General features: G+C 53.4%; 5 protein-coding genes across 5 annotated transcripts; 1 reads left to right on the top strand and 4 right to left on the bottom strand.

The window, feature by feature from the left end:
• Positions 1-1,183: 1,183 nt before the first annotated feature.
• BDW70DRAFT_144776 (T6SS phospholipase effector Tle1-like catalytic domain-containing protein) lies at positions 1,184-3,222 on the bottom strand. The gene is made up of 3 exons (XM_073738311.1): positions 2,752-3,222; positions 2,526-2,702; positions 1,184-2,463 (listed from the first exon to the last, which is right to left on the bottom strand). The coding sequence occupies exons 1-3, from the start codon at positions 2,783-2,785 to the stop codon at positions 1,439-1,441; spliced, it is 1,236 nt and encodes a 411-aa protein (XP_073591323.1). The 5' UTR covers positions 2,786-3,222; the 3' UTR covers positions 1,184-1,438.
• A 479-nt stretch (positions 3,223-3,701) lies between these two features.
• Positions 3,702-5,698, bottom strand: BDW70DRAFT_144775 (MmgE/PrpD family protein). Its single transcript, XM_073738310.1, has 2 exons — positions 5,414-5,698; positions 3,702-5,351 (listed from the first exon to the last, which is right to left on the bottom strand). The coding sequence occupies exons 1-2, from the start codon at positions 5,639-5,641 to the stop codon at positions 4,116-4,118; spliced, it is 1,464 nt and encodes a 487-aa protein (XP_073591322.1). The 5' UTR covers positions 5,642-5,698; the 3' UTR covers positions 3,702-4,115.
• A 1,691-nt stretch (positions 5,699-7,389) lies between these two features.
• BDW70DRAFT_10840 (uncharacterized protein) lies at positions 7,390-8,441 on the top strand. Its single transcript, XM_073734465.1, has one exon. It carries the CDS (start codon positions 7,724-7,726, stop codon positions 8,267-8,269), a length of 546 nt encoding a protein of 181 aa, XP_073591321.1. The 5' UTR covers positions 7,390-7,723; the 3' UTR covers positions 8,270-8,441.
• On the bottom strand, positions 8,442-10,387 carry BDW70DRAFT_10843 (Zn(II)2Cys6 transcription factor). Its single transcript, XM_073734467.1, has 2 exons — positions 10,193-10,387; positions 8,442-10,124 (listed from the first exon to the last, which is right to left on the bottom strand). Exons 1-2 carry the CDS (start codon positions 10,285-10,287, stop codon positions 8,615-8,617), a joined length of 1,605 nt encoding a protein of 534 aa, XP_073591320.1. The 5' UTR covers positions 10,288-10,387; the 3' UTR covers positions 8,442-8,614.
• A 380-nt stretch (positions 10,388-10,767) lies between these two features.
• On the bottom strand, positions 10,768-11,879 carry BDW70DRAFT_164403 (alpha/beta hydrolase; the record flags this gene model as incomplete). The annotated part of the gene is made up of 3 exons (XM_073741470.1): positions 10,768-10,954; positions 11,096-11,590; positions 11,686-11,879. The coding sequence occupies 3 exons, from the start codon at positions 11,877-11,879 to the stop codon at positions 10,768-10,770; spliced, it is 876 nt and encodes a 291-aa protein (XP_073591319.1).
• Between the last annotated feature and the right edge of the window lie 601 nt (positions 11,880-12,480).

Raw genomic sequence — 12,480 nt, 5'->3', positions numbered from 1 at the left:
GACGGGAGGAGAGCTATGGGGAAGAAAAGCAGACTTTGTCAGCGGGTTGTGGTCCCCATATATACCGGGTAGGCTATCCAGAGACTGGTCCGAGTCGCACCATCACCGACTCTTCCCTTGCTCGGTTGCTTTAGCTTTTGCCGGCTGCCATCGCGTGGCTGTCAGGGAGGGGAAGGGGCAAGTTAGCGGGGACCTATCCTATTTTTCCTGGAGGTCCTGGGTTCTGCGAAAACCCCGTCTGGGGATGGGTCTATGATGGAGACGAGTCGCGACGAGTCGCGACTCAGGCCAGAGGATGCTACCACTGCTTGGTAAGAACAGTGTCAGCCCAACCGGATAAACATCGGATCGACTCGACCAGTCCTGTCTGCGTGAGGGGGGTCAACAGCCGGTTGCGAGCCAAATGCTTGACTGTGCCAGGAATATCTGTCTGCCACGCGGCCCGGGCCCAATCCCGACATGGACATCAAGACCGAGTCGGTTCTGCCGTCGATTGATTACACATGGTTAGAGGTTTGCCCCCGATGCTGTCGGCTGCCGTGCAAGGCATTGGTCGATGCAATGTTCGGAGGATGCCTAGCGAGCAGGCCAAGAGCGCCCCACGGTTAATAAGCGGAGTTCAAGATATGAAAAGCGTGTACTATGTAGCTTGATTACGCCCAACCGGCTCCCATTGTATTTGTCTTACCTTGGGCCTCATGTCTCAAATGTCTCTGGCCGCCTGGGTGCACAGATGACTAGCGGCGCCATCTGGTGCCCGTGACAGTGACGCGGCCTGCTTTACAGTACTTCGTTGAACTTCTTAGTTGCCTGTTGAGATACACCTCAGTTAAGTGATAGGATATTTGTCCTAAAGCTGAGGAAATCGGCAACTATCTGGGACAATGACAAGCCCGATGCTCCTATTGGAAATAGATGTCCCCTCGGCAGAACATCTAGTGCCGGTACCGTCTATGAAATCTCAATCCGTAGCGTACTTGACTCGGCGCGGGAAACAAGCACTGACAAGCACACCAAGTGTTGGTGGCGGTGGCTTAGCGTGAGGGCAAGAAAAATTGAGGAAGGCAACGGAAGAGCGGAAAAGAGATCAGGCGGTATTTTTGTATCTGGAGATAAATTCCCATTCTAGACCAATAATCTCTGCCAATAATCTTTGACCAATAAACCCCAGACTCCACCCAACTCTAGGCTCGTCTCCAGAATCCCGCATTGTTCTTTAATCAGCCCCAGAGGGAAGGGGAGGGGGGTCACTGTGCCGATATCCGGAGCCCTAACTTGTCCGCGTCAGTTAGGGTCGGGATTGGCCCGATTACGAGTCAGGCAAGCAACGTTATTTATATTACTTAATTCACTTGTAAGACCTGCAGGAAACCGACTCCTTAACCAGCCGTTTATACCCCGTCTTTTCCCTTGAAAAAACATGGTCTGCAAAGCCAAACTACGACTCATCCTCTTCATCCACGTGCACCGTCCGGATTCTCCCCCTCATGAAAAATTCTAGCTCCAGGGGCACATCTTCGACCAGCTTATGGCCATTCTGCAGCTCCCAAGTACGCGAATCCTGATCCTGCCGCCCTCGAATGACAGGCGAGGCCCACCGCACGGCCCCGGATGGCGCGCCACTAAGCACCCGATCCTTGATTGAAGCATGAACCAGCTCGTTCGTTGGACGGTGTTCAGAGGCAGGCCCCGGCTGGTCGTACACGAGGGGCGTCCGAATCGATTGTCCACCCAGCCAGCGCTCGACTGTGCGAGTCAGGCTGGAATGGGCGACTGCACCCAGCGCCGTCGACCACGGGGCGCTCTCCGCCACGATTTCAGGCGGCGGAGAGTCAAAGAGATACCCCTCGACATCAAACGCAAGCTGATTATGCTTCGAGCACTGCGCGATCATCCATGCCAGGGTTATATTCGACAAACGAGGGTCGACGCCGCCGCCGCCAATATCTGTATGGACCCCAGAGAACCACACCTGGAGCATTTCCTGCCCGTCCGCGTTGTCTGGCTGATGCCACAGCGTCGGCTGATACGCGGTGCGTTCCTCGTCCAGCGCCAGCGCATGGTACGCGTACCTGACATCCCGTGAGAGCAGGGTGTTGCGAAACTCGAGCTGCTCGCCAAACCATTGGCCCAGCCACGGCTTATGGAAGGCAACCGTGTCCCAGACGCCGATCAGCTCGACGGTGAACCTGGGTAGGGGCGGCCGGAATCCGAGCCGACGCCGCTGTTCGTCGGTATACCCTGTGATCTTCTTACCGTAAAAGTCGTCATACACGTTGGAGAAATTGTCCATTCCCCGCGGTGTCAACAGACCCCACTGGCAGACCAAGCCCGCGATGGCGCGCGCTGTGTATGCGCCGCGTGAGAACCCAAAGAAGTAGATTTTGTCGCCGTCGGCATAGTTATCTGCCAGGAACCCGTATGCGGCGCGGACGTTTGCGCTGAGACCGACACCGGTGACACCTGCTGGAATTAGGTCACTGTCGACTAGGACAAAAGAGATGGGGATCAAGAGGTATTGGTACCTCCAAAGTACTTGTCCGCCAGCCCGGTGCCCACGCCTTTTTGGTAGTACACGATCTGAGGGATCTCGCGTCGCACACCATTCTCCTCCACGATCGCCGTGCGACTCAGTGCTCGAGAGAGCCGAGTCACGTTGGATGGAGGTTCGCTCGCATCGTCGGTGGAATCTTGCCAGGTTCCTGGGTCTGTCAGTCTGTAAAGGGAAATGGGTGAATCGGTGAGTCTCACCATCGCAGCAAACAATCAGACGTTTTGTCGACATGACGTTCACAGATTACATGCAATCTTCGCACTTGTGCGCCATTTAACCCAGGATGTAGCGCACTTTGGGGCTAGCCTTCCTTTTTATGAGAAAGAGTCTCTCATTCTTTGGCTCCAGCTCAGCTGACGTCGCAGCTGCAGGGCCAAGGTCTCATCCGCAGCACAATAAAGCCATGGTTCAAACTCGAGTTGGCGCTCCTCAACCGCGGCAACTTGACCCGAGCTCAGCTACTATCAGGGAAGAGACGCCCAGCGCCAGGGCTTGGCTGCTGATGTGGCGCAAAATACCGCGGTCGAGACTGGCACAGCGGCCGCGGCCAAGCAATTGGTGCGGCTCTCAGATCCTCTCCAGGGGCTGAGGGAGCTGAATTACTGTAGCCTGTCTACTGAACTTGTTGCAATGCCCGGATTTATTGCACGTCTGATGGCTAGTAGCTGGATCAGCTGGCTTTCGGAGGCAGTAGTGAAAAATGAAGCCTTTTTCAGCTGCTCAATATGGCGTTAATATATATCTTAGTAGCGTTGATCCCCGAGACTACACACCAGCTGGAAGCGAAATGAGGACTTATTAGCATTGAATGCATCTCTCGACTCCTTTCCTGATGCGATATTATCACTTTAGGGCACACATTTGAGGACGATACTGTCTTGCCCGAACAGTGCTAACTAAGAGTTGTCATTATGTTGCTGCTGCCAAATCATTTCAGTAGGTGAGGATAAGCCGATATTTGCAACCGAAGAGATAAATGAATGCATCCGGTCCTTATCCTGCACCTGATTATCATACTGTGCGCGGGATGACCAGCGTGCGTCTGCGTGGGATAACGTCTAGTCGGGCAACTCTGAGAGTGGCAGAATCATGGAGACGGTCTGTAAGTTGGCTGAGCAATAGACAGACGACGCCATTTAGGGCTGAACTCAATCATGCGAGATTCATCAAAAATAGAGGTTTTTGGCATGTTGGGTGAATAAAGTGTATGGAATGGTCAAAATATAAAGATGGCTCAAAGGAGGTAAGGTAGATGATTTCTTCAGGGGGCATATGTCCTTTGCAGTATGCATAGAATGCTTCTCGCGACAATGAATACCGTGCAAGGTCTTGAGCCAAAATCGCAGACGCAACATCCGACATTATTTCTCCAGTAAGTACAGTATGATGAATACAGTAAGAATATCTTTGCCATTGTCAAAAGTCTCTGGAAAAAGTCGGTTCACTGTCAGGACTTGGTTATTTTCTATACCAATTGCGTATAGCACCAGGACCAATGTCAGGCGCTGGAAATCGAGAGCCTATCCTTGTCATCTGGAAGCCATTTTCTACAGTGGAACATCTAGCCCCGTAAAGGGAAACCCCGATTAGGGACGCCCGTAAAGGGAGATGAAGTTAGGCCTGCCAGCAGATCCTCCAACTCGGATATATCCTCTATTCTCTCCAGACCCAGCACGGTTTCCTCAATCTTCCTTTGCCTCTTCTCCGGAATTAGCGCCTTGGTGAATGTGCGAAACTTGTCGACGATTTCCTGATCCGAAAGAGGTGGATCGACGCCTTTTGCTGCGGCGACGGATTTCGAGACTTCGCTTCCATCATTAAATTTGACCGTGGCTCGCTGGGACATGACATTCCCAGACTCCTCCGCCCGGCGGCATTCGATCTTACCAATCAACTCCCAGAGCTCATCCCGGTTTAGCAGGCTGTCTTGGAACTGCTCGGCCAGGACCTGACCGTCGATGAGCTGCACAGCGGCCGCATACGCGCAGCTCATCTGCGCCCCAGTTGCCGTCAGGGGACGTTGAGCGGGCCAGCCACCATGCTTGTATGCTGACTCAGACATTTCAAACGTGATCTTCTTGATCTCAGACAGATCCTTCATCTTGTCGGGATATTCCTTTTGCAACGCAGCCATTGCGTCAATACTGCTATGCGTGCCAGCCATCGCAGCATACGGCTTCACGCGGATATTTTCCAGCTGCCACGTCTTGCCGAGCCCCTTTACAAGTTCTTGTTCTAGGAAGGGCGGCTCCTTGCCAGACCCCTGGCTAAACGTAGTGAGGAACCCGCCATACGGCTCCTCAAACACGTTCTTGATACCGGAGTACCCCCCCGCTGCGAGCAGAGCAGCAAAGAGACCATTTCGTGCCCCGAATCCGTGCTGCATGCGCTTTACATCGCTGCTGAACTGGGCAGACATAAGACCACAGGCCTGTGTGCAGGCTATCCCAATCGCATCCTCGATCTGGTCCGCGGAGAGGTTGATCAGTTTTCCCACGGCCGCCGCAGCCTGTGCATGGCCGAAAACGACGCCCGAATGCCAGCCCCGTGAGAGCATATGGCTGCCGTATAGACAGAGTCCAACGCGAGGACCAGTTTCGTAACCTGCAATTGTTGACAGGAGGAGCGACTCTCCCGATGTCACTGTTCCCTTGGCCTTTGCATTCGCCGCGGCGGCAAACAGCGCTGGGAGGACAATGGCATTCGAATGGACGGGGGCGAGCGAATGCCAATCGTCGATCTCAAAACCCTGAACCTGCGTGCTGTTGAGCAAAGCTGCCGGTAGCGGGCCGACTCTCTGTCTTCATTATCAGCTGCTTTCAACCCTCGATGGCCGGTAGCAGAGAAGAAGGAGCGCACTTTCGCATAACCCCAGACCGGACAACTCCCCTCAGCCTCCATGTCCAGAATAATGCCTGTCGCCTTCTCAGTCCAGGGTAGATGGGCTGCCACTATCGCGCAACCCAGCCCGTCGAGGATCAGGTATTTGGCACGCTTTTGCATCTCTTCAGGAACATCGTGGATTGTGAGGCTATTAACCCACGAGCAAAACTGGCGTGTGACTCTTGCCTCATTCATGTCTGCCATTCTGGAGCACTGTCACTGCTGTTTTCTGCTGGCAGAAATGCCTGAAAGATAGAAAAGTAATTTACAGCCACAAGAAGAATCTGATCTGGGTTCGTGTTCCTAGTGCTTATATGGCAAGCAAGGTGGATCAAGCGACGCCCTTTGCGCCTTTAACCCCGTTAACACCGTTGTGCTTCGGCGATATGCAGCTATGCATTTATCATACTACATATTTAGTTAACTTACCGTAGGGGTAGTTCTACCAGTTCCTTGTCTCTTAAACATGGTTCGCTATCTGTGGCTGAGTGGTGGTTGGGATCGAACGTCACAAAACAATATGCCGCATGTAAACCCGGCATTATTGTGCTTCAACAATAACGTATCGTTGTCGACTAGCGGGTTCGCCCATTTCCTGGAAGGCCGTGAGATGCTATACAGCCTAGTAAATATAGGGAGTAGTAACCGGGCGGAAGTATGGAATTAAGTGTGTCGTCGCGTGTGCTGCATGGGCTGGCTTACTGGGCTCTTTTCCTTACTATCTTTACGGCAGAATCCCAGGGCTAGCGTCTACTTACCACCGGGTGTCTTGCCAAACCTCCAATTTTCAGGCCATCTCCAAAAATTTTTTCATAAACACTTACAATCAGGGCGGAGCACTCCTTCAGCATTTCCCAGTAAACGATCTTCTCTTCGCCCGTCCAAAAGACCAAATACTGGACAGGCGCCATGCCAGCGACGTGATGGCCTTTAGGGCGACACTACCTATTGAACGTATTCAAGAATCCCGCCTTTGGATATGACCTAACGTAGCAGCATAACGGGGTCCTCTTCTTAACCGCACAAAATTCCCATAGAGGGAAAACATTACGTCCAACCTCGGCATTACTCACAACTCCATCTTTAGACTTGCCCAGGATATATACGTTGTATGAATACATGGGGAGCGAGGCTTATCATTGGACGTGATGGGCTTGAGGTCAGCAAAAGACATATTGATCATTCTCGTAAGGCCGTGCCGGCTTAAGACGTCAGTCAGATCAGCGGTAGTGAACATTCATCTGTCGTGATATGTGATATTTTTAGTTAATATGTTTATACTGGACGGCTCAAACGGTGAAATAGCTTACTAGACTCTGGTCTCACTCAAGGTGTTTGGAGATTTTGCTAAGCAAGGGGCTGCCATCTGTCTTAGTACAAGATGGATGCTCACGAGGTCTGACGATAGGACAACGGAGTTTCTATTTAGAATCCATCGGTTATACCTGACGCGACCACGCAATGACTAAGAATACTTCTACAAGCTTTTTGTCTCTCAAGCCTGGTCGCAGATCAACTGACCACCCCGCCTGGGACACATGTAGCATATCGTATCTCGCTCCCCGGCTATAATGACTGTCCACCCCATTCATCCCTATCAACGACCTCATCCCTTCCATTGTCTAACCAATAATATAAGCCCGAATTTCAAGCCAAACCGCCGCCCACGTTCTTCAGGGATTCTCACTTCGCCAGAGTTGGCGTAGGGAAACCATAAGCTGAATACGAACAGCCAAGCCCGCCAGCTCTGCCCACCCTGTCAATGACTACTTGCCGAGCATCAAGCCCAGTTCAGCCCTAACCATCTTCTATTGGCTGCAGTATTGAGGGCTGAGACCTGCCTCTTTTTTGGAGAAATCTCAAGCGAGGATACGGGCTTGAGTGAAAAACGTTGGTAAAACATGGCCAGATAGGGCTATTCGCGCAAGCCATCGTAGGAATTGCAGGCACATCGAGTGAAGAAGAGGGTAATCCACGTCATGGAGAGGAGTCATGATGAGGCCAGGTTCCTTCACTGAAGGACTAAGTGGCTAGATGTCTCACTTGGTCGCGCGGTGGCTCGTGGATCGGCTGATCCTTGATGAGTGTCGTCTGAGGCAGAATAGGCGAAAGACAACGGCAAAACGGTAAAGGGCGAAGGGAAAAGGGTGATGGTAAAAGGGATTCGCCCTTTAAGGGGAGGACTATATAAACCGAAGACGAAACCACCGCGAATCTAATGCTCTCGACCAAGCAATCTCATCATTCATCCCAGAACCAGAGCAATCGAGCAATCGCCAAGCCAAAATGCACTTCTTCAAAACCATCTCCTTCCTGGGGGCCCTCGTCTCCGTAGCGAGCGCAGTCCCTGCTCCCTCAGCATGCACAACCATCTACCCCAGCATCGCACGCGTCGATGCTGCCCAGCCGGTAGCCTCTTACCTCCCGGGCTTCAGAGTCTCCCAAGAGGCAAACGGCGCCAAGAAGCAAGACACATTTATCGAGTTTACCGTCCCGCAGGGCGTCTGGGGCTGCACGCTCTCCTACTCCATCCCTGCCGGCACGCCGGTCAACACCGTCGGGCTCGCACCCGTCGAGGTCTTTTCAGTTGCTGGCCCGTTGAGCCGCTCGCGGAGAGGCATTGATATCTCTTGGGACTATTGCCCGGCGCCGATAAGCCTGGTAGGGAGCGTGAAATTTGAGTCCGAAGCGAGTAATCGGGTGATCAATAGCTTCGCCTGTGCCAGTACCATGACCTACCGGTTGAGTATTTCGAATGGATATAGCAGCAAGACAAGCGTCGAGTTTGCGCAGGCGCCGGGGGTTGGGCTGCGGATGACTTATAATTGTTGATTAACTTGTTTCTCTTTCTTTTTTTTTTCTCGCCCCATCTTCTTCTTATATTTTATTGTGGTTTATATTGGCAGACTTTAGGGCCAAAGCATCGGTTTATGCTGTTGCAGCGCCTCCTGACTTGCACCCATAGCTGGAGCACCCATAGCTGGAATAAATAGCCGTGGCGTGAGTCCGTATATAGTAGCGCTGAGCGCGCAGTGCTTTCGAAATGAATAACTGTTTAATCGAACAGGCGCACGTAGCCTAAGATCCGGCATTCGCATGCCATTCCCAAAAATACTTTACATCCCGCGGGATCTTTATGTCGTTGGGCATCGTTATGCGTCTTTCACTACCATGTAGTCAAGTCACCTGGACGCCAACCCCACGATCACTAGATCGTCGTAATTCAGAGGGCTTATCATCGACCGTAGAATGCTCCTTGGTAAAGACACTAGGCCCCGGGCGGTTGTTGAGGTTGCGAAATACGTGCTCAAGGCCACCTACCTCGGGGCTAAAGACGTCGCCGCCCGTCTTTTCAAGTGACCTAGACGGCTCGCACAATTCGGTTTGCTCGATCAGAGTCTGGACAATGGTGGCCGCCTTCTCTGACTCCCACAGTCCGTCTTTTGCCGGCATGCTGGAATGCCTGAGGAGTGCAAACGCGATTTCTGTTCTTTCGACGTCAGTTGACTTGAGGCACATGAAATAGAGGATGGCAACAAGCTGAGACGATAAGGTGAAAGTGCTTGCGCTCTTCTGAGTGCTCTCCATCGACAGGAATTTCTCGATATCTGCCAGCGTATTTCGCAAACTGTCTGCCGGCGGACACGGCCCGAAAGAGTCGTTGGGAATATTCTCCAGCAGAACGGAATAGTACATCTTTGCCTGGACGCGCAGGAGGAGAGCCCGGGCCGGAATATCGCCCGGTAAGGAGTCGAGTAGAGCCGCGAAGGTGAAGAAGAACCGCTTGAATTGCTGGTACAGTGCGAACCGCTCACGCAGGAGGCGCCTGGGGAACTCGTCCACTGGTTTATGTTTGTACGCGACGTGGGCGATGAGGTGATGCATGAGCCAATTCTCCAGTTTGGTCGCGACGGTCTCGGCTTCGTCGAGGCTCGCCAGCGAGGATGGAACTATGTGCATGAGGCCTAATCCCTCCTCAGTGCCGACGAGGGTAAGAATAGGCGTGCGCTCGTCGTCGAACGTGCTGGCATTGATGTCGAGCCGGGAGAATATGGGTACGAGGTAAGCGAGGAGCTCGCCACGGCCACTATGAGCCTGCGTCTGCATCTGACACCGCTTTAGCAACCGCAGCCCGTTATCCAGATGCTGCATCGCGGTATTACAGTCCCCGAGCAGCGTCTCGAACGCAAAGAAGAGGATGCTGCAGATCAGCGCGATGTCGACCGATGCGTCGGCTGACCGCAGATAGAGTCTCAGCTGGCGATGACATTTGGCGATCCGTTGCATGGCTGCATGGGACGCAGGAGCTTGGATCCGATTCCCCCCCTGCATGTAGTCACGGTACAAAGCCGCAAGGGCGACAAGAGCATGGCGGACGACCGGCTGGTGGTGCGACCGTTGCAGGACGATATTCGACCACAGTGTCGAGTCTGAAAAGCTGGAGAGTCCACCGGCAGCCTCGCACGTGTAGAAATGCAGCAGCTGACGATCGGCTGCGCTCCCGGGGAATTTAAAGGGCAGATTATAGACGACGATCTGCTGCATGCATTGCTGGGCCTGCGCATCAAGTGAACCGTCTCCTGCTAGGGCTGACGCAGGCCCAGGGGGGTACCCCTCACAGCGTCGCCTCGTGCGTTCGCAGTTCTGGCAGCCTGGCTTGCCCTCGTCGCACTTTACCCGGCGTTGCCTGTAACATCAAGAAAAGATTTAGCCTCAGGCTACAGCGGAAACAGGATAAACTGCTAGATGCCGTACTTGCAGGTGAAACAGCCGGTGCGGACCTTGGGCATGCTCTTCCTCGTGGCCTTCTTCATCGTTCCTACACCTCGTATATTTTGTGCATCGGCCATGGCGGGCTACGCCTGTATGACTCGTTAGCGGTGCTTCTTGTGGGCGCAATTCGGATGAATCCAGAGAGACCATCCAAGTGACTGAGCTGGATTTGGTGGGAGAGGGGCGGGAAGGGGGAAAATGGGGAGTGGCTTTTCATTTTTCTTACTAAAAATATACGACGACCGTACGATGGCCGCACTTTTCCAGTAAAGGAAAGGAGAGTTCCTCGGCTCGGGATATCCGCCGGGGCCGTCCCTGAGGCTGAGATTAAGCTTGTTTGGGAGCCGAATGTACAAGCATGGAACCAAACAGCGGCAGGACGGGTATGGATTGAGCCGCAGTATATCTGGCATCGGCCTCGTAAGGCAGCAAATACTCTATAAATACGGCCTTCTTTGGCCGCGCCAAACGTCCTTTTCGACCACACATTTGTACTCATTCCATTATGCCTTCTATCAAGAAACTCGTTCTTTTCGCACTGCTGCTTGGCTCTAGTGTTAGCACGAGCCTTCCGTCTCCGCAACAGCAATACCAATGCTACGGCTCCAATGGTTTCGACCGAGTATGGCACCGTCTTCGACGTGGAGGCCACTATTGGCGGCTAGAGCTTTCAGCTCCTGGTAAACTCCGGCAGCAGCGACCTCTACGTGATGAGGACGGGCTTCAGCTGTCTCGACAAGAAGGCTGTGTTGCAGCTAGCAGAAGAATGGTGCAGCTACGACCTCACCAGGACGTACAACGTCTCAGCTATGTATCCTGCTTCCCTTGGATAATCGTGATCCCGCCCACAGGAACCTGCACATCAGGCTCCTCCAGCCGACGCACAGGTACAGCAAGTTCTGCCTCGCCGAATCCTGCGACCCTCGCGTGTACCAGTCACCGAGCCGACCGCACTGAATCGCCGCACACGTGACGGAGAGGTACTCCGGCCCGACGAGCGTGGAGACCGGACCTCCATCACGAACAGGACCTAGGACATTCTCAACCAGCGATTCCGGCAAGCTCTGGCCAAACGGGAGGAGGTCTGTCCGGGGCTGGGTGAAATCTGGCGAGCTCGGGTCGAGCGAAGGGTACGTGGCAATGGCCGCTCGAACCTCGGACGCATGGGTAAGCGACGCATTGATACTCAGCAAGCCGCCGGCCGATTCTCCGGCTACCAGGGTCCTGTCAAGATCGAGCTGAGTGGGTGTCTTGTGTTCCGCGAGCAGTTCCTGAAGAACGGGCGACCGCAGCCACGTCCAAAAGTCTTCAATATCGTCATAGATATCCAGACCCGTTGCTTGCGGCATGAAGCGGTAGTTTGGGGAGACGACGATCGCGCTGTGGCGAAGCGCAAGATCAGAGAGCCATTGGGGTCAGAACTCGACGAAGACGGAGTCGGCCATGACCTGCTCAAACTGATCAGCTACTCGTACTGATAGTAGAAATGGACGAAGGTGAGTACCAAGGCCCCGCCATGGAACCGGACTATCGTCGGCTGTTTACCAGTCTCCAGTGTCTGGTGGACCAGGACGTCGACGCGGATGACATGGTCGCCAACGTGTTTGTAGGTGGCTTGAATCAGGTCGAAGCCTTGGAATCTGGGATGCGCGGGGTCGAAGGTTGCCATGGTGTCTGACAGCGTGCCTGAATGAAGGGAGCCAGTCGGCTCTGACGAGGGGGCACGATTGTCTGCTTTATACCATGCTGATCGCTGACCCCGCCAGCAGTCCAATTCGATCCTCACTCCCCTTTCTCCCCGCGTTTCTCCACTGGCGACACTGTTGCGCAAATCAGCGTTTATCGTATGCAGCTAGAGACACATTAGATATTGCTGGCCAAGCTCGGGTGCAGACCGTGGAACCCACCGACAGGGCCGTCTGCTGACGGATCGTCTTCTCCCCTGTATTGCTTCAACTTATGCTTCAACTTAAACCGGGAATAAAATAGCCAAATACTCACAAATATGCAAAGAGTATGCTCGCATGTGGCCATGCCCAATGTCGGCTTGAGCAGCAGAAGTGGAAATTCTTTGCTCTTTACTGATATCAGTTAGATACCAACGTACAACGTAACCCACCAGTATCAGCCACCAACTCGATTTCGACCGGTTTCAGGAACCTGAAGCGGTTCGCAAGTACAAACCAACGCATAGATGTGGAGGGCATTAGTATAACCCTAAAAATGACAGATTGAACCTGTTGGAGTGTACCTTTGCGCTTCAGAAGGTG

This window comes from Aspergillus foveolatus, assembly GCF_047715535.1.
Source record: "Aspergillus foveolatus strain CBS 279.81 unplaced genomic scaffold BDW70scaffold_107, whole genome shotgun sequence".
Classification (NCBI taxonomy): Eukaryota; Fungi; Ascomycota; class Eurotiomycetes; order Eurotiales; family Aspergillaceae; genus Aspergillus; species Aspergillus foveolatus.
Note: the sequence above shows the minus strand (reverse complement) of the source record. Positions and strands in the feature narration are given on the sequence as shown.

Coding starts and splice junctions, on each gene's coding strand:
- BDW70DRAFT_144776 (XM_073738311.1), bottom strand. CDS start 2,785: ATGTCGACAAAACGTCTGATTGTTTGCTGCGATG. Junction 2,703..2,751: donor TCTGATTGTTTGCTGCGATG/GTGAGACTCACC, acceptor TGACAGACCCAG/GAACCTGGCAAGATTCCACC. Junction 2,464..2,525: donor GGCGGACAAGTACTTTGGAG/GTACCAATACCT, acceptor TAATTCCAGCAG/GTGTCACCGGTGTCGGTCTC.
- BDW70DRAFT_144775 (XM_073738310.1), bottom strand. CDS start 5,641: ATGGCAGACATGAATGAGGCAAGAGTCACACGCCAGTTTTGCTCGTGG. Junction 5,352..5,413: donor CGGTCTGGGGTTATGCGAAA/GTGCGCTCCTTC, acceptor TAATGAAGACAG/AGAGTCGGCCCGCTACCGGC.
- BDW70DRAFT_10840 (XM_073734465.1), top strand. CDS start 7,724: ATGCACTTCTTCAAAACCATCTCCTTCCTGGGGGCCCTCGTCTCCGTA.
- BDW70DRAFT_10843 (XM_073734467.1), bottom strand. CDS start 10,287: ATGGCCGATGCACAAAATATACGAGGTGTAGGAACGATGAAGAAGGCC. Junction 10,125..10,192: donor ACCGGCTGTTTCACCTGCAA/GTACGGCATCTA, acceptor TTGATGTTACAG/GCAACGCCGGGTAAAGTGCG.